The 20,908-nt window shown below is 44.5% G+C and overlaps 2 protein-coding genes across 3 annotated transcripts in view; one reads left to right on the top strand and one right to left on the bottom strand.

The window, feature by feature from the left end:
- Window positions 1-13,740, top strand: part of SKIC3 (SKI3 subunit of superkiller complex) — a 102,078-nt gene extending 88,338 nt beyond the window's left edge. The window contains exons 39-41 of the mRNA XM_075593258.1: window positions 2,436-2,563; window positions 7,993-8,116; window positions 9,440-13,740. Coding sequence (XP_075449373.1) covers window positions 2,436-2,563; window positions 7,993-8,116; window positions 9,440-9,517 — 330 coding nt within the window. The 3' untranslated portion in view covers window positions 9,518-13,740. The remainder of the gene's footprint in view (window positions 1-2,435; window positions 2,564-7,992; window positions 8,117-9,439) is intronic.
- Window positions 13,741-14,315: 575 nt separating this feature from the next.
- Window positions 14,316-20,908, bottom strand: part of FAM81B (family with sequence similarity 81 member B) — a 51,564-nt gene continuing 44,971 nt past the window's right edge. For both annotated transcript variants that reach the window (XM_075593267.1, XM_075593274.1), the window contains 4 exons: window positions 19,563-19,669; window positions 18,555-18,690; window positions 17,467-17,662; window positions 14,316-16,828 (listed from right to left, as the gene is read on the bottom strand). In XM_075593267.1, coding sequence (XP_075449382.1) covers window positions 16,695-16,828; window positions 17,467-17,662; window positions 18,555-18,690; window positions 19,563-19,669 — 573 coding nt within the window. In that variant the 3' untranslated portion in view covers window positions 14,316-16,694. The remainder of the gene's footprint in view (window positions 16,829-17,466; window positions 17,663-18,554; window positions 18,691-19,562; window positions 19,670-20,908) is intronic.

The following is a 20,908-nucleotide window of genomic DNA, read 5'->3' as shown; positions in this document are numbered from 1 at the left end:
TTCCCGGGGCAGAATGGGGGGACACCGTGCAGCCACCACTGCCCGCCCCCGCGCCCATCTCCCGAACCAAGGGGACCGGGGGGGGGGGGAAGAGAGCGCCAGGACAGGAGGCAAAGGCACTAAAAACCCACCTTATATCACCCCGGGCGGGCAGAGGGGGGGAGACATCGCGCAAGAGGAGCCAGGAGCGGGCAGAGACACACCACGTGTGCTCTGCCGCAGGAAGCGGAAGCCCCGCCCCCAGGCACGCTTATCCTGCCCCTCCCCCCCCCCCCCACGGCACCCTTCCATCCATTCCCACATGCCGGGCCTTGGTGAAGGATGATGCCAGGGGGCGGGGCTTAATGCCGGGACGCAGGGGATTGGCCAACAAGGTAGGAAACTGCCGGGGGGGGGAGGGGATGCATTAAAAAAAAAAAAAATACCAGCCGGGCTGCTGCAGTCTCCTCCTCCGCGCCGCTGCAGACTCGCGCACAGCAAACAGCGCACCGCAGCTAATTACTAGCGCACCGCCGGCGACGCGAAAAAAAAAGGGAACACATGGAGGAAAAACCGGGACATTTCCGGGACACAGAGGAAACCGGGACAGCTCTCGAAAAACCGGGACTGTCCCGGCAAAAGGGGGACGGGTGGTCACCCTAGGTATCGCCTATGCATGGAAATGCCCCACGTCATGTGATCGGGACATTTCCATGCATAGGAGATAGCGGCACCCCATAACGGGGCCTGTATCTCGGGAAGCATGGGGTCCCCGGACCTGAAACCAGCACAGGCCGGCAGGGGTCCTCGGGTGGTCCCAACGGGTGGCCGCAGGCCCCACAGTGCACCCCAGGGGTTCCCACAGGTGTCTGGAGGCCCTCAGGTGGTCCCTGTGCGTGTCCATGGGCTCCAAAATGCCTCGGGGAAGAGCACGGGACCTCTGCAAGGGGCCCCGCCCCACTCAAAAAAGTCCAGCGCCTCCCCACTTTGCGCACCGCTGATTTAGAGGCTTGGTATATATTCAATTCTACTTAGTAGCTGAAGCTGATGTGTCCTGCCCTGCCACTGCTGTAGTAATTGTGAAGCAGAATCAGCATGGGCATCCACAGACCACTATGCTGCCTTGTCAATTCCCCCTGTCATAATGAATGCATTTATTGAATGCTCCTAGATAATGACTGTAAGTCTGTGTCTTCTGCAATGTGGCACTTTTTATTTTTTTTTCTAGATCTTTTTGTTGTAGACCATCAAAACATCTGAACAAAGCATATTATCGTAACAAACAGCCTAGAACCTGACGGTGCCAATTATGACTGGTTAATTCAAATAAGTGTACGGCACATTTGTTTTGTGTGTGCAAAACGATGTGGATAAATGCAAGATTTTTGTTATTAATGGAAAAATAACAAGTGCTGCAGAGATTAAGGCCAGGATCCATCATGCCGTGATGCAGAGAAACTGATATTGACTTGAAACCCGGCCTATGTGTTTAGCCTACTAAAAAAAAAAATCAGTCTTTATTTTCTAAAGCAAATTACACATACATTAGCTGTTTTGGGGATTTAATTTAAATTCATCAATTTACCCCTTGTGTTTTGTGGCATTTTCTGAGTACCTGGGCCAATATTTAAAATGTTTTGAGGCGCTCGCCACATTCAGTGTTTAGAAACGTTTTTTTTTTTTTTTTTTTCAATGTAATCCGCTGCTAACATGATCCTATTACTAGAACATTCCATCAGTTAATCATTAAATCAATTACTGTTCCTCTAGTCTGGAAATTTACATTAAATACTAAGTATTTTTTCTAAAGTTAACATTTGCAATTAGAGTATGATCAGAATGAGTAATTGTGTTCGTTTCTATTTTTCTGCTATTCTGAATGTACAGCAATGACAAATCTTTCATAACCAAATGCACTAAAAATACCAATTTTTATTCCAAAGGGAACCCTCCAGGTTAATCTGAGTTACAATAGGGTGGCATGGCACCCCGGTTAACGACCATTGAGGTAGATTGTTGATTCAAGCAGTGGCATATCTGAAGTATCACAAGAGGCATTGGATAATCTGACCTGTTAGCAATGTGGCAACTATTTAATAAAGCGTTGAACCTTGCACTGGCATCACTATTCCATATGGAAGGATTCTCGGATATATACAGCATAAAACGTTCTGAGTGCACCGGTACCCCTCTTCATTAAAGTGCCCCCTATACCCAGGTTGCCTTCAGAAATTCCCCATCCAAGCTTTATAAAAAAAATTCTAAAGAGTGTAATTAACCCCTTGGTTTGTGGCTGCCCCTAAAGTTGTGGGGGGTCTTGAGTGTAGTTTGCTTTGCTAGCTATATGCCAGTTTTCACTTTGATGGCTACAGTACATGCACTTTTACACCATTTGTTGAAGAAAATAAAGTAACTAACGTGGCCTCAATTTATATTTTGAATATTGTTTCATATAGGCAAAGATTCCAGACAGTCGCTGGCCAGCGCTCGTTCAAGAGGCCACCACTGAAGTTTTGAAAATCACATTCTGTCCTCTTGCTGTTCTGCTCCAGGGACTCATGCAGTTCAGCAAAGGAGGGTCACGGTGAGTCATACAATTTGTGTTTGTTAAAGTATTCTCAAGTGCCAATGGAAACTTGCCCCTTTCTTTAGAATAATTGCCAAACTTAAAATAAAGGGATGTAACCACTGTTACAGTGTTTGGATCTGAAGTCCTGTTTTAAACTCTTGTTTCATGTCTAGCGGTGGGTTATTTATGTGAAGCTATTACTTGCCTGATCTTTTACAAGAAAGTATCTCACATACAGTAGTGATATTTTTTTAGAGTTGTAGTAAAGTAAAAGCCTTAATTTTTCGAAAAGTAGCAGTCTTAGGCTTGGTCCCGCTGCGTCCGGCGGCGCGCACAGCCGCGTGCGCGTTACTCACCTGCAGGGGTTTCCTCCCGAGCCGGTCCCAGTTCCCCCTCGCTGCACGGCTCACGACGCGCTGTGACGCGTCAGCCGGCAGGGGATGCAAGAGAATTGCGATCCCGAGCAGTGGCGCGTCACGTGGTGCGCTGGTGAGCCTATCAGGGGCGGGAGCTGGAGCTGTCAGCCTCCAAGAGGTAGGTGTAGGTGTGTGTGTGTGTGTGTGTGTGTGTGTGTGTGTGTGTGTGTGTGTGTGTGTGTGTGTCGACGGAGGGATCAGCTGTGAGGGCATGTGTAGGGGGGGAGCTGCTTACCTTTCAGCCGGCAGCAGCACCCTCCTGCAGCCCGGGAGACCGACCCCCGCTGCAGCCATCCGCAAGGGGGAGGGGGGTTTTATTGGATGGGAGCTGTGGAGGGGGTGTATTGGACGGGAGCTGTGGAGGGGGGTGTATTGGACGGGAGCTGTGGAGGGGGGAGTAGCACTCCGCTCAAACCACGGCCGCCGCTCCCTACAGACCGCTGATAGCGGTTAAGTGCCTCTCCACGCGCCGCCTGTCTGCAGTGCGGGCGCGTGGTCTGAGGCAGCGGGGCCTTAGCCTTACATTCTCCAATCTCAATAAAATGCAAATCACAAAGTAAAAGCCTTTAGCCATATATGACTTTTAATGGTTTAACATTAACAATGCAAGATATGTTTTAATAGTTTTGCCAATTTAGGACAAAATGGCTCCCTGACGAAGCCTCTACATTAGGCAAGTGGTAGGTAGAGTAGTATTTCAAAGTTGCAGAAATGATGGCATAGCCTTTGAAGCAGTTATTACTGTAGAAAACCACTATGGTGAGCATTTTAGAGAAGGACCGCTGAAATGTTAAGAAATAAATGCAATCTGTACAGAAAATGATTGTTAGAATGATTAGCTTTGAGCTCATTCAGGACAAACCAATGAAGAGGGTGGAGTGCCGAAGGACAGCCCGGTGGGGCTTGGGAGACTGTGAAATTGGAACTGACTAATGGGAACTGGGCTAGCGGGGCTAAGACCCAAACCTCAGTCCCTGAATTCAGTTCCCAGCCTTTTCGCAGAGTTGTACACATCGCTGCCAGGGAGAGAGACATGCTCCGGCTTTGGAGTGTGAACTCTCAGCAGATGGGCACGTCTAATCCCAACTCCCCATTGTCCCCCAGTACTGCACCTGGCCTTTACAAAGGCTAGCCCTCCTACTCACGATGTGCCTTGTACTTGGCCATTGTTGCTAGCCCAGGCACACAATCACGCAGATAGCATTTAACATGGTGTAAAGGATATAGAAACATACAGTTCAATATTAGATGAACATTACCAGGGATGGGAGATTTTCAGGCCCCAAGATGACCTATTAGCCCATGTAGTGGGGCGCCATTTAGACTGGCAGAGGCAGTGACTGAGCTTAACCTTTATTTGGGAATGCCACACTGCCCCTGCTGCCACAATGGACAAACACAGGTATATTTATTTATAGATCACCTCATAAGTCTTTGTATAGGTATGTACGATGAAAAATTGTTTTGTTTTGTCCATTAGAAGGTATTCCAATATTTGCATCAAAAAAAAATATATATATATATATATATATATTTTTCCAATTTCCAATGTAGTGATTGTAAATGTGATGCTTTTAAATGCACATCTTAGAAAATATTGCCAAGATAACATGGCCTTAAATGATAAGTCTAGAATGGAAACGCATATTAAACTGTCACATACTACCATCATTCAATGCTTTTCCTCTGAAAGATAAAACGTCAATGTGACTATCCTGAATTATGTTTGAGTGCAACGAGTTTTGTATTTAATGCGTTTCTATGACTTTTACTGAGGATACCCACCACTGTTAATCTGCACCGACACCACATCATTGGTTAGAGAAGGGAGTACCATCTCGACCATCATGTTTGATACAGACAGAAACATAAACAAGACAGCTACCAAGTGGGTCCCTGATTTAGACATTCACTCTGCAGCTACTGTGCCCTCTGGAATACTGTACATAAGTTAATTAGCAAGAACACATGCTTGCGCTTGGCTCTTTTGTGATCCATTGTCTTGCAAACAAAGAGATGGTACCTTCCTTCAACATATAATACCTATTGAAGCCAATATTGATCATTCCACTGCTTAGTAATAATAGCCCACCAGATCCTCATTTTGCATTGGAGAAACATCAGCTCGTTCGTAAATTGATTACCCCACTATAAATTGATCGCAACCCTATTTTATATCTAGTGCTTGGTGTACGAACGGCATAATATCCCAGTTACAGCAACTGACTGGACTGTGGCTTTTTTTGTGTCAAGACAGAAAACGGAAACTATTTTCTGCAGACGTCTATGCAATAATTAGAGTTGGAAACATCAACTGTAGTTTCATTTAACAGGAAACATGGCAAGTGGAGAAGTGTAATATTTGCAAATACTCCCGTCCGGGTTTAATGATAAATGAAAACACTGCAGACAGACTACAGGTGCTCAAATTAAAATGATAAAAAATGTAAACTAAATCATAGTTGAAAGACTCCTGCACTTTCTCCATTACAGCAGGTGTTAGTTTTGACATCTTTATTTGTACAAGAGAATTAGTTCCTAGCTAAAGAGTGCGCAACTTAAACATGGAGTCAGTTCAGAAGGGGAGCTCTGCTATTTGTAGAGGCAACACACCCACAAGACCTTGTTCAAAACCCAGGGCCAACTCTAGTGAATGGTGACAAAAATAAGATTGTAAACTCTATGTAACATGTGTTTTTGTGCCTACAATGCCCAACTACAATGTTTAATAAAAGTGTATTGGCTGTGCTATATACCAAATTGTAACCATAACTGTTATTCAAACCATCCTTCACCAAGTGGCAGAGTTATTTTCCAGCAAATTACTGTACCTGGTCAATTTAAGGAATAACAATAATCCCCAAGTCTTTATTTAAAAAGGCAATCCATAGCAGGTTTTTTTTTTTTTATCTATACAGAATTGAAGCAGGGGTCTATGGAGCTGAACCCCATTAATTTCAGCTCCGGGGACCCCCTGCTTCTGGAGCTACTTACCTCCGTAGTAGGTGCTGTTAGCCACTCCAGGATTCACATAATGGCCAATTTTCAAAGATCTCGGGCCAATAGGAAGCCGTGACGTCACCCGGTGCAGCTTCCTATTGGCCCATGTGACATGGGAGCTTTAAACTGCGTAGCGATACCGGCACCCCCTTTGGAAGTAAGTATCTGTGGAAGCAGTGGATCCCCGGAGCTGAAATTAATGGGGTTCAATTCTGTAGACCTCCTGCTTCAATCCTGTATTAAAAAATGGGGGGGGGGGGGGGCGGGGAGAATGAAGAACTGCCATGGATTGTTCCTTTAATAAATTTGTTGTCAACACAAAGGACTTTTTCTAAGTTTTGACATCCACCTTTGGCTTTGCTTTAGGCACCATCAGTACATGACTGGGCCCGGATTAGTTCACAGCAAAGCTTGTGACACAATAAATCCTCTAAGCAGATGGAGAATGCACACCGCTTGTGAAGTTACTTTATAAAAAGTACAGTGCATGGGTAATGAGGCACAATCCGCCTTTTCTATGACAGGTTTTCCCTTCTCTTGTCACACCACAGAACCGATTTTTTTTAAAAATATGCACTCCAAGCCCCCCCCCCCCCCCCCTTCTTTTTTTTTTTTTTTTTTTTTACGCGGGCAAAAGGTTTCATTTTGTCTTCTCATTTTCCAATTTAACAAATGCTATTCATGTTGTCAACGTCATTTGAAATACAGCGTGGGTGCCTAAATAAAGACTAAGGAAAGTGGTGAGGTTTTTTTTTTTTTTTTTATCAGGGTAAAGAGAATAGTCCAGGCACACAGAGCTCTCACCTTGACAAAGGCTGCCTGTGTGCAGCCGAAACGTTGGATTTATGCTGGATTACATTTTCTTCTTTGTGATAAGACCGTGTGCCTGGACTATTCTCTTTACCCTGATACCACTTGGGGACTTGGCAGGACGACCCCCCTTGGTCCATCGGCACCGGCAGGTGACATTATTGTGCTTCATTGATTGTGTGCCAGATCACCTCTTTCTTTCTTTTTTTTATCCCCATGATGTATTTTTAGCATTTTGGTGTACTGTGCAATCTGCCAGCCCACAAATGTATCAATGTTGGGGAAATTGTGCATCTCCTAGGGAATGAAATGTCATTTTTTTTTTCTTCTGTATTTCCGGTCTGTAAATTTCTGATAACTGTGATTTCAAAGAAATTCTCTGTCAGCCTTTAACTACGTCTCGGTGACCTGTACAGTATGTCATTTTTCTTCAATTGCATCGAGTCCGGCATGTGTGCAGCGCTTTGCAGAACACACTTTGCACTTTAATGAATTCAAAGTACAATACATGCACCAAAGCATTAGGAGAAAGGAATCGCTCCCCAATTAGCTTAAGCTGTAATGTATACTGGAAGATCTAGAGGCAGTGGGAGTATGTAGGTAGAAGTGCAACGGCATGTAGCGCCTGCTCCGCAGGGTAACTTATGGAGAGGGTTGTGATTTGAAGTTATTGAAACACATTACTGGGTTATCTGATAGGAATTGAAAGTGCCGAGGTAAGGTGGTCCGTACATACATGCAGGTGTGTAATTGAGGCAATCAATACATTTAGGCTTCTTATGGGCTGAATACACAGAAATAATGATGTGTTGCTAACATGACTTAGTTACTGTAACAATTCAGCTACACAAGCTGTAGCTGGGGCAGTGTGGATACAGCATGGGTCAAATAGAAGAGGGTAATGGAGAACTGAGCAAAGTCCCGCTCATCTCTTTAGTGTAGGCCCCTGTAACCTACCTGTCCATTCTGAAGGGATGTGCTGTCCTCATTCAACTGGACCCAAATGATGGTGATAATGAGGTGTATTTTACCATAATAAGATCTGCTCCATGTTACAGTTGTGTGATTGCAAGAACCCTGACATAAGTGTGAAGGCAACATGTTTAACTCTCAAAAGGCAGCACATAGGATCAAAACATTATGTTTCTTTCACCATCACTTCAGGTTTTCCGTGTGGGTATTATGAGTAATTGATTACCCTATTTGTGTTTTTCTCAGGAATACCCGCCATCTGTTGGAGAAAGTGCTTTATCAGACTGCCTGCAGTGAAACCATTGCATCAGTTGCCCGCTGGTATCTCCTGAGGCATTTGCATGCCAAAAATGATGATCAATTAATTGATGTAAGGCAGTGTTCTTGACTTATTGTTCCCGACATGTCATTTTTATCAGAACATCCATTATTTGTGACACTCTAACGTGTCCTTCTTAGACAGTCATCGACACTTTTCCTGAAATTTGAACATTTCAAGTGCCAGGAGAAGTGTCTATGCATTTTAATGCTGTTTTAAACAGTTAACTCATACAGTATGTCAGTTTTTAGATCCCATTCTGATGAATGTTCATGGGAAAAAAAGCCTTTGCAGAATTATTGTGAATCTAAAATAACATTGCACAACCTTGAGATAATCTTATTTTAATATATTGGTTTGTATCATAGTGTGTTGGCTATTTTCTAGTGCCTATTTTTCCATTGTTGCGTTCCAACTTTGAAGATCTATTAGATCATAAAGTCTGCTATCCCAGTTGATTAGTATCTGTTGGGCTGTTAACAAGGAGTGCTCTTATGCTTATCAATTAAACAAGTGCAAAGGAAGGCCGTAAAAGTACAAGCAATCAAGTAAATTAAATATGAGACCACTGTAGCATGTACCTTGTAAATCAAGGGGCAAAATATTATGCCATCTGTTGTAAGGGAGTACACAGATAGGGAGTGACTAAGGCTGCGTCCCCGCTAGCGCTGAGCGGGCGGCGCTTGGCGAGGTGACTTGTGTATATATATCAGAAGGGGAGCTCTGCTATTTGTAGAGGCAACACACCGTCAAGACCTTGTTCAAAACCCAGGGCCAACTCTAGTGAATGGTGACAAAAATAAGATTGTAAACGCTATGTAACGTGTTTTTGGACTACAATGCCCAACTACAATGTTTAATAAAAGTGTATTGGCTGTGCTCTATACCAAATTGTAACCATAACTATTATTCAAACCATCCTTCACCAAGTGGCAGAGTTATTTTCAAGCAAATTACTGTACCTGGTCAATTTAAGGAATAACAATAATCCCCAAGTCTTTATTTAAAAAGGCAATCCATAGCAGGTTTTTTTTTTTTTATCTATACAGAATTGAAGCAGGGGTCTGAAGGAGCTGAACCCCATTAATGTCAGCTCTGGGGACCCCCTGCTTCTGAAGCTACTTACCTCCGTAGTAGAATTCACATAATGGCCAATTTTCAAAGATCTCGGGCCAATAGGAAGCCGTGACGTCACCCGGTGCAGCTTCCTATTGGCCCATGTGACACGGGAGCTTTAAACTGCATAGCGATACCGGCACCCCCTTTGGAAGTAACCGATATATATGTGTGTGTGTATATATATATATATATATTGTATAATGTTAGTAATTATTAACCAGAAAATACTTTTTTTTTCTCTTATTTGTCCCACAGGTGCTTTTACAAAATGCCACTTCTAATGGAGATACCAGAGCTGTTGAATTGCACAAGCAACTGTCCAAAGCTTCATAGTATATGGTGTTCTTTAATCAACTAAATGCTGAGATGCTCCATGCAGGAATGTAGAACAGGGTGACTGTTTTGTCACCAACTAAGCTGCTTCCCACATTCAGCCCGGTTTTGCTACCCAAAAATAGCTCAATTGTTTCTTTCTTTGCTTTTACTTAGAGAATGCTAATCCCTGCCATATTTCTCCAGAAATTAATTTTCTGGCACAAGATCACATGGTGGTTGTCTTGGAATGTTTCCTGGTTTGCTCCATGACCTTGTTTCTGGAAATTGTGTTCACTGGTAAGTAGTGACACATAACTTGCCGATCAATATCCACACCCTTTCTAGACTAAGGGGGAGCTTGGGGAGATTGAAATCCTTCCATTCAGCAGGGCATCCATACAACGGTAAATGATCAACTAGAGCAGAGGTTCCTCTTTAGTCTTTCTCTGCCAATCTCCCACTAATCAATGTCACTGGTATTTTTTGTTTTATGTACTATAATTATCCTATAGCATGCTTTTTAAAACCAACTTTTGTCTTGGGTAATACTGGGAAACGTTGCAATTTATCTTGTCTTCCCGAATAAAACTCATGCAACGATACTTTTTTTTCCCCCACCTATTCCGTTTCATGAACCTGAAGGCCATTTTTAAAACATGTTGGTGACAAGCATGCGAAAACTGTAAAGATACATGTTATTATAATAACTAAAAATGTTTAATGGCACAAAGGTAGTAACATTGTGGTGGAGCTTTCACTGGTCATTAAAAAAACATCCCGAAAAAGAAAAAAAAAACGTTTTCCTCTGTCAAATTTGTAGACTGTATTTTCCAACTCAACAGTAGAATAAAATATTATAGTATGTTCTTAAAAGGGTACAAAAAGCGGCCTCACTAGCCATAGGCGGGGAGGCTTCATGACCAGGGGGGTCTGGCCTTCCCCTCGCTGGACCGCCCCCACACCTCCCTCCCCGGCCCAGGGGAGGAGTTCCCGGAAGGCCTACTTAAGGCCAGGCTGGCGGGCAGCACGTCCTCTAATGGGGAACTGGGCAGCCTGCGTTGGTGCACCTACGTTATAGTCCCTTGGCCAGGTATGGTGGCGGGGAGGCCGGTTTAAGGGTGCGCTTGAATGTTCTTGCTTGCGAAGGCCCGAGCAGAACCGCAAAGGTGTGATCTCCAAGCACGGAGCAGGACAGCGCTCGGATGCTGGTTGCATGGCTTATTTCAGCGGTGATCTTTGTTTTCCCCTCTTGGATTTATGGCAGCTCTGGTGGTCAGCATAGTTGCCCTAGCCTAGCGCGCCATTTAAATAGTCTCAGCAAGCACACATCACAGAGTAGTTAAGGGCCTAGGCACGCGCAGTTCAGTGGGTATCTTCCGCGGCAGCAGGGCATCGATAGCCGAGCAGTTTAGCCTCCTTCAAGCTGAGGCGGAAAACCATAACGAGGGTGGTTGGACCGGTGGCTGTGTACATGGTGTCAAGCAGGCCAGTGCATGGTGGCAGACAAGGCCGTGGTGGCTTCCCCACAGGTCACACGCTAGGCAGGAGTCAGGCGCCAGGGTCGCTCCCCGTGGGAAGGGGGCGTCGCAGCGTAGTGTGCGGCAGCACAATGCGGGAGTTGGGAGCCGCGCAGGGCGGCAGCCTTCGTCCACAGGCTACAAGGCAGGGCGTCACGTTGGGTAGGTCAGGCCCTAGCGTGGAAGGGGAGGCCGACAGCCACTGACGCAGGTTAAGGACCAGGCGGGAGTCAGGAGCCACGCGCAGGGCGGCAGCCTTTGGCCACGGGCCGCAAGTCAGGGCGTCACGGTGGGTATGTCGGCCCCAGCAGTGATGGGTAGGCCTACGGCCACTGTGATGCAGGACAAGGCGGTTCGGCGCTGAGGTTTGGCCCCAGCGGCGAATGGAAGGCATCAGGCCACCGTGACGCGAGACAGGGTGTCACGGCACGCCAACGGCCGCCCGCTGCCGACGCGGGCGGTGTAGCTTTAAGGAGATCGCCTGCAGAATTGGCAGGATTCAGACGACCAGGACGGCCACCCGCAACTGCGGGCGGCGCCAATGCTTTAATCGATGGATGTAGCAGCCGCTGACAGCAGCTGAAAGCGGGTGCATTCTGGACGGCGGGCAAGGAACCCGGCGTGGTGCGACTATGCACTGCCCCGTGACACCAAGGACCGGTAAGGAACCTGCAGCGGTAAATTGGGGGCGGTTGCACATCGAGATGAGCGCGTTTAGGAACTTGGTTGGCGGCAGAAATCCCAGGTGGCGCAGCAGGGGTAAGGCGAGCAACACCAGGGCCTGCGCGGGCTCTATACTAACGGCATATGGCGCAGCAGGGAAGGCAATTTTCACGGCAGCATTGATAGGCATGCTAAAAGCTTTGGAGCCTCAGGCGTTGGTCTCCTTCGGCACGGGGACGACGACAGGAGCATGGAAGGTGCAGCATTAGTTGCGGCAGCATGTGGGGCATATCGGTGGGGGGGACGGTGGCACCAGATCCCGTTCCGGCAGCCTCCAGCCTGATCCCGGTGTCTCTTAATCCAACTTTAACCACGGCCGGGGTCACTGGCGCCGTAAATCCCATCCCAGTGCCAACAGCCTGACCCCAGTGTCTTTCAATTCTTTAGCCACGGCCGGGGTCATGGGCACGGCAGCATCACGCGCTGCACAGGCGGTGGGGCAGCCCCTGCGGGCGGTTGATGGGGACACGCCGTGGAAGGTATGGCATTCGGCGTATCTGGTAATGGTAAGGGGTCGCGGGTAGGGCGGCATCGGGGCTATATAGCAAGGCGTAACGGTTGGCAGGGTTCGACACAGAGCGAGCAAGGGAAGAGGCGAGGTCCAGTCCACCGCCAGGGTCGCTTCCCCGGGGGTCACTGAGGGCAGGTAAGAAGCCTGCAGCAGTAGAAAAGGGGCTAACTGTGAGACAGGATAATCGCGTTTGCAGGTTGGTTAGCTTCGCAGGGGGATTGGGCAGCTCGCAGGGGGAGAAATCCCAGATAGCGCAGGGCAGTGGCGGCCTGCGGCTCCGGGCAATGGATAGCGCATCGGAGAAAGCGATTCTCGGGGCATCTTTAAGAAGCATGACAAGTTGAGTAACTGATGCTCCGGGCGCGATTGGTATCCCCAGGTGGAATGGTAAGGACAGACCGGGCTGGTAGATGAGCATGGGTCCCACTGCTAGGCATGCAAGGCGGGATAGACTTATTAAAGTTTGCGGGGGGGTTCTGGCAGGGTTGGCGGTATGGGCCTAGTTTAAGGGGGGTTAAATAGGCCCGTCGGTGGCGGCTCTTGGGGGGTAGGTGCTTGTTCTTGTCAGACTGGGAGTACGAGTGGGCAAGGTCAGTTATCCATGACCTCGAGAGCCCGCTCGCGTAGGGGACACGAGGTCAGCGGTTCGAGGGCCGGCTCACCGTCCCCTCCCCCTCCTGTCAAAGGAGCACTCTGGCAGGGAGTGCATTTACCCCATTAGGTTTTCTGTATAAATAAATAGCCGCGGCCATTTTACCCCCAGCTCCCGTTTCCTGTCTTTATTTGTACGTTACATGTGCGTACGAGGCGGGGGGAGAGGGGAACCGCCTGGAACCTCCCTGGTCAAGCGGCCTCCCTAGCCATAGGCGAGGGGGCTTCATGACCAGGGGGGTCTGGCCTTCCCCTCGCTGGCCCGCCCCCACACCTCCCTCCCCGGCCCAGGGGTGGAGTTCCCGGAAGGCCTACTTAAGGCCAGGCTGGCGGGCAACACGTCCTCTTTTGCTGCCCGCCAGACGATTCCCGCCCACCCATTCCCTTAGGTAGTGATTGCAATCATGTAATGAACGGCAGCAGAAGGTTGAGCATGGCAGGGTATTCCCAGGAAGGTGGACATATGCATTGTATGCCGTGTTAATGTTTCTTTGTTCTGTTACAGCAGGAACTGCTGAGACTGCCGAGTGAAAGGAACAAGGTTCCGAACAGGAGGGGTCATTGACCAGTTTTGCCTTTGTCGCGGCGGCTCTTGGGGGGTAGGTGCTTGTTCTTGCCAGACTGGGAGCTGGGCCGTTTGAGCCCGGGGGGAGTACGAGTGGGCAAGGTCAGTTATCCATGACCTCGAGAGCCCGCTCGCGTAGGGGACACGAGATTAGCGGTTCGAGGGCCGGCTGACCGTCCCCTCCCCCTCCTGTCAAAGGAGCACTCTGGCAGGGGGTGCATTTACCCCATTAGGTTTTCTGTATAAATAAATAGCCGCGGCCATTTTACCTCTAGTTCCCGTTTCCTGTCTTTATTTGTACGTTACATGTGGGTACAAGGCGGGGGGGAGAGGGGAACCGCCGGGAACCTCCCTGGTCATGTTATTCACAAGGGAATGAACACAAATGATCTAGATCTAGCGTAATAAATTGGTGAATGCCTTAATTGTAAGAGAAAGTGACCATTGTAGGCTATTAGGATGAACTACAGGCTTGTGCTCGGTTCTAAAGTTCTATTTTGCATATGAAATGTTCATATACGGGAGATGTATGTGTTCCTGTAAATGTGTACTAATGAATTTATTTCAATTGTGAATCAATTTCTCTAATCCGATCTATGACCTACCCAAGCAATGATATACAAAATCGCTTTAAACAACATTTTGTAACCAATAAAATGTGGTTAGAAAATGTAAGCCATGAACTTGTGCCCAATTTATTTGCATTGTTTTTTTTTGTTTGTTTTTTTTACATTTTCTCAACACATCTGGAAAGTTTCAGTGTAACCAATCAATATATGACTCATCATTTACTTTAACCATGAAAATCCTAATACGTAAAAAGGTGTCACACATTACGCCATGTTCATTTGTATTGCATTTTATTTGCTTTAGAAGTCGACATAACACAACAACGTGTTAAAAATGTAAACTATTGCATTATTCTGAAGTGCTTGTGAATAGCCAGTAGTTAAACCACAATTATGACACATTTGTAACCACACTTATGATATTTAGACCACAATTATGACATTTAACATACAGTAGCGACAAAGTTTATTCGAGCAAATGCCGCTCGGCAGGATGCGTGGCGGCAGCGTGGAGGTTGGGAAGCGGCTCGTTCGCGTGACATCGGTGACGTCACAGTCAAGCGAGCGCCCGGCTTCCCCGGCTTCCCAGACTCCCCTGAAGGTTTGAAGTGAGGTAAGCGGGGGAGCGGGGAAGCAGAGGGGCACAGCAGGCGCAGCTAGAGGGTCGGGAAGATGTTTAAATTGCGCGCGGATTGGAGGGGGGGGGGGAACGGAGGGGACGCGGCTGGATGCGGCTGATGTGCTGACTTTCCTCAGCACCAGCCGGAGTAAATCCCGGTGAACCGGCGGCATTTGCTGCAATAAACTTTGTCGGTGCTGTAATTAAGATTGAAAAGTCTGTTTATACTGTATGTACACTGTAGCACTAAAAGGAAATCTGAGGTCAGGGTGATGAAGAACATTAGTTTGGGGTTACTAAATCAGCCTATATTCTTCCATTTTCATATTAAGGCAGGAGCATTAGCTACAGTAAATGTATTTTCTTTACTCCCCTGTGTAATCACTCTCCAGACCACTGGTTCCCAGATTGCATAGTGATAAAGTGTTTATATATATATATATATATATATATATATATATATATATATATATATATATATTTAGGAGTCCGAACAAATTACACAACACAGTTTATTTTATGGTGTTTAAAACAAGCCTGGTTATTTAGAATTACGCTTTTATCACTTCTATAAAAAAATTAAAAAAAGAATGCATTTTTTTAAATGTCAAAGTAAACTGCTTTATATTTCTGTCACTCATGATGACTGTTGTGTGTACCATCCCATTCTTTACCTGGGTGAAATATCCTCATCAGTGAAGGGCATATTTCATAGCTACATATATCTACACAGGCAACTTGGCTACGTCCATAGTGCAGGAGACGGCGTGAGCTATGTAACTCGCCCCGAAACAAACACTAGGACGACGGGCACTTTGCACTACAAACATGTTTGTATTTCCCGCATGACGGCCGGGTCACGTGAGCGGTTTGCCCAGTGAGGGCGAACCAGCTCCGTGACGTCACGGCTACGCCTCCCTATCGTCTCTACCTGCAGGACAGGAAATATCTCCTGCTGCAGGTGAGCGTGCGCTGCGCCGAGGAGCGCGGAAGCTAGCATGTTCCACTATGGACGTAGCCTACTCTTGAAGGTGCCAGCTACGGGATGCGAAGGTAGTGCTTATGGTTTCACTAAATTATCACTGGAGTTATAAAGGTGTGTTCGAAAACTTTTCTAGGCAACTCTTTCCTTACCTCTTATATGACTAGTCATTTACAATGCCAAATTCTGTGAAGTGAAAGATGTTAGAGATAACCCTTGTTTTGAACCTTGCAGCACCTGTTTCTTAAAAACTGGAGGATTAGCAGAGTAGCTGACTGAGACGTGCCAAATAAACTTCAGCTATAGTTCAAGTAAAGAGAACTCCAGACAGTAGCTTAAAAGAAACCCAAAATAAAGACATAGGAGATAAGAGGCTCATCTTGCCAAACCTTGACTGGATGCGGGATGCCACAGCCTTCAACTACCACGGCTTTATAGTAGTGACAATAAAACACACAATGAAGATTGTGTAACCCTGTCTTCTGTGAATAAACCCTGACCAGAGAACTTCCTATCCGAGGCAATTTGACCCAAACACTGTTTTTACAACACTTGAGCGCATTATTTGTGGCCTGTTTGCTGTGGAGATGCACCTCGATCTGATTAGTGCAACTCCGTTATTTCTATGCGCCCTATGACGACCCAAGCGATCACCTTACATTGTAATTTGCTAACTGAAGTTTGTTTTAAATGAAGTACTTAAATAAAAGCTTTCATATTCGTGGTAGTGATCTCAATATCAGATGCCTAGTCAAGGGCTGCGCTGTTGTCCACTTCAGTACTGTCACTGTCTGAACTGTACTGGAAGTCAATTATAAATAAGATAGCTTTGATCTCGCATGTTCATTTAATAAAAACCACTTATCTAAATATGGCCTTTATTTCATCTGGCACCACCAGATTAGCAATGCCCCAAAATACATAATCTACATAGGTGTGGAAAATATTCTAGAAAAGCCATGATCACATTTAAATCAAAATAAACATGTCCGTGCATGTCTGCTTGTTTTCTATACTGTACCACACTAGCAACTCGCACTCGGAAAGACAAAAAATACTCAAATGTCTTTCAGTTCAACAATCTTGCGCCGTATTTGCTTGATGTCTTTCTGAACTTTCTTGCTTTCTAATTTCACCTTTGTCTCTTGTATTTGTTGGAGTGAATTAAGAGATTCTTGTATCGACTGAAATCCTGTTGCAGAAAAATAAGTATTTGATTAAGCCAATAATCCAACAATATGCTTACCTTTTAACATTTGTAACCAAAACTATTTACATGTTATTGTAAAATATTTACAATAATGGCTTTTCTTTAATACAGTATGTGCCAAAAAACAATGCTCCTGGCCTGTGTGCTTGGCAGCTATTTTAGGGTTACTTTACAGTATAATATCCTTCCCCACTGTAACAATGTGTGTTAATGTTTATTATCTTTCGTCCTCCAACCCTATTGTACAGCTCTACAGAAGATGTTGGCGCCTTAATAATAATAATAATAATAATAATATAACAGTTCCTATTAAATATTGTGAATGTTATACTTCTATATTAGATCTGGAGAATATTGCAACCCTATAATTCTCCTAAACTGTTATGTTGTGACAATAATACCAATGTCCCCTTTCTTCGCCCCAAAACTTAATGCGCATGTCATTTACTCAAATGAGTGTTCTGGCTTTTCTTTTTAAAGAGATGCCACTGTTTTTTCACCCCCATTTAGTTCTTTAGTCAGAATGGTGGAAGCGCACTGTTGGGTGAATGGATGTTACGGCAATGCGCGTATCCCCACTTTTCACTATATTAAACTGTGTATTAAAAAAAATAACTTACCTGTTCTGTATTCACTTTTCATATTCCCCAGCTCATCCCAGATCTCCTTTTCCATTTTAGTGATTCTTGCGTTCAGTTTGTCTTCAGTATGTTTCACTCTGCTGAGTTTAGATTCAAGCTTATGCACCTCATCAGAATTGTCCACTCTTACTGCAAGGTGATGTAAATTATCCTGCAACGTCTTCTCTGTTATTGCCTATAAAAGGTGAAATAATGTTTTTTTTTTTTATGTCCAAGCTTTTAAGATGGCATTGCATATTTTAATAGAGATTCAAAAGCAAGAGGACAACATATTCTGCTTATTTTCTCTGTGGCAGCGGTGGGATCAAATACAGATGTCGTGGTCAAACTGAATGGGACTGCCAGGGACCCCCGCTCTGTTAATCCGATGGGCCATTAGTCTATCTGCAGAAATGTCACAGAAATGTTGCAGCATTACTGGGATATTGCCCCAGATTTTCCCAGGCAAGTGTGCGGATACTCGTTGCATCTGTACAGACCTATCCTCTCCCACTTTATAGAGAACTGAATTGGAAGTGTTACTATTTAGCACTAGCTTTGGCAGGACAAAGCCGAAATCTGGGCCAACGCTTGGTGTGTGAAAAAGTATTAAACACCTGCAGAAAAAATATAGAAATATGATTTACCCTTAATTATGGCATAAGCTTAGCACTATTAACCAATCCATCACAATGCTTTTATTTAAATACTCTAATTGCCTACTTGAGTAGTAACATAGTTACATAGAAAGGAAAAAAGTGGTAAATTGTTAAATGTAGACGAAGGAGATGGTCTTACTATAGTTGCATCGATAGTAAATTGATCCAGAGGAAAGCAAACCAAAAAATAAAACGAACATTATGCAATTATGTCGCATCAGGGGAAACTAGGAGAATAATGTGAATGTTTGCAATATGGTCATTTGTAAATCTGGAAAATTATTTTTGTGGATTAAAAATATTTATAAGGCACTAATTACGAAAAGAAGCAGCTGTCATTCAAAAAGGCAAATCAGTTCATTGAGAGATATCGGTCACTGCCATACAGTACATGTTGTGTATAAATGATCACTCTAACACAGCACTTACCATTCTTCCCCTCACTGAATGAAGAAGTTGATCTATATGCTGAGCCTGTTCTTGACCTGATCTCTGTAGCTGGGACTCGGTCCACTTATGCTGATTTTGGATTTGGTCTCGTAGATCACCAAGTAATCCACCAAATCTAAGACCAAATGTATTCCGTTAGCTATACAATGTTTTTATTTTATTGTATTCTAAGCAGGTGAAACAAAATTACGTGTAATTGGACCAAACATATGGATTTCTCCACGTTTTTATTTGGGATTTATCTATATAATATTATAGGGGACAATAGAGCAATCTGTCTTAAGTACGAATAGATGCAAAGTATTGGTTAAGGATGTCCACGCCTTTTATGTTAATGTTACCAAGTTGGGGTGCAATAATGATGTTCTGTGCTTTAATTTAGTGTTGCATTTTCCTGATACAGTAGCACAAAGTTTCATAATTATTTTGAGCTCATTAAAATACAACGTTGGCATGCTGTGCAAGAATTAATAATAATAATTGTATTTCCTCTAGCGCTTTTCTCCCAATGGGACTCAAACTGCTTCACAATTAGTGTAGTGTGCGGTAAGCAGCATTGTATTTAGGATTTTTACAAACACAGTCCCTACCCAGATGAGCTTACAATCTGAGGCACAGACAGATAAAGTGATAAGTGACTTGCCCAAGCTTACAAGGAGCTGACACTGGGTTTTGTACCAGGCTCCCCTGCTTCAAACTCTGTGTCGTTATCAGAGTCAGTGCCTGAGCACTCAGGACAGTATTGATATAATTGCAGAATTAGTATAACGTTTTGAAATATTGGAGAAACCCAGCTGTACACTTGTTAAAAAATTCCTTATACATAACAAAAAAATTAGTGAGACTGGAGAGGTCTTGTCATCATGAAAACCTCAAAGTTCTGCATTGTGTATTCTGTATTGATTCAGTGCCTTGTTTCATGCCAACCTAGTCGTTCAAGGCATTTATTACTGTACAGGGCTACATTAATGTAATTAAAATACCTACTTGAAATCTAGAAGTTGAAGCTCGTGGTGTTGCTCCCCATGGGCATTCCTTACTTTGTTGCTTTGCTCAGAAATGGAAGTCTCCATCTTCCCTAATAGCTGCATTACCTAATAAAAATTCAGCAGAGAACACTGTGATGAGTCAGTCCTTACATTAACTATGCACCACATACTCTGAGCACTCAGGCGAGAGAACACATTTAAGTTGAGCCAGTGTTTGCATTCAAATTTGCAAGCATTATCTACACTGTAGATTATACAGGAAGAGGCCTACAAGATGGAAAGTGACTGCCTCACAATGCTGCAACTCCTGAAAAAGCCCCTAACCGGAATGGCATCAAGACAATCTAGAAAGTCAAAAGATAAAGTAATTGGCTGGCAAGGGTTAATGTTATCCATACTGTATGTACTGTATTACATCCCAACAACTCACACTTGCATAATTTAATCTGTAAATGCTTTTTTCTGCACATGGGTCATGAAGGCATTGTTTAAGAACAACAATGTTAATATGAAAGTCCAAATAGTTGCAATACAACATATTTAAATTACACATAGTGTACGGTACCTACAGTAGGTACATTTACCCTTAACTAGGAGTGCATCTACTTATATGGTCAAATAGAATGATAATGTGTTATACAATCTATGTATTGCCTCTGCAAGAAGCTCTGATGTACTGTATGAAACAGCTGTTAAGTAATTTGCTGGATGAATAAATATGATGTGTACTATTAACTGCTTAATTCAATAACATTCTACATTTACTTTATTGGGGACTTGTGTGATTACCCTATACAGCTCAACCCCGTTATAGCGCGATCCGCTAATATACCCGCTGATATGGTATAATATATAAATTATAAAAATAAAAAAAAAGGGATGACCCTGAGTCCTTTGTACTGTCCTTGATATAAATAGTTCTTTTGAAAGCTCCTTGTACTGTCCCCGAATATATTTGTATATAGTTATATCCCCTCCTAGATGCCTCTTTTCTAATGTAAATAAATCTAATTTAACTAGCCTCTCCTCATAAGTTATTTTCCACCCCCTTTATTAATTTGGTGGCTCTTCTCTGCACACTCTCTAGTTCCATAATGTCTTTTCTAAGGAGTGGTGCCCAAAATTGTACTCCATATTCAAGGTGTGGTCTTACTCATGCTTTATAAAGGGGCGTAATTATGTTTACATTATGTTTACTTCCCTTCCATCCATTCCCCGTTTAATGCAAGATAATATCTTGTTTGCCTTTGCAGCTACTGCATGACTTTGGGCACTATTGCTAAGCCTGCTGTCTACAATCACTCCTAAATCCTTCTCCATCAAGGATTCCCCAAATTTATCCCC

The sequence above is a fragment of the Ascaphus truei genome, chromosome 1 (assembly GCF_040206685.1).
Source record: "Ascaphus truei isolate aAscTru1 chromosome 1, aAscTru1.hap1, whole genome shotgun sequence".
Taxonomy (NCBI): domain Eukaryota; kingdom Metazoa; phylum Chordata; class Amphibia; order Anura; family Ascaphidae; genus Ascaphus; species Ascaphus truei.
This window is presented reverse-complemented; position numbering and strand designations above follow the sequence as displayed.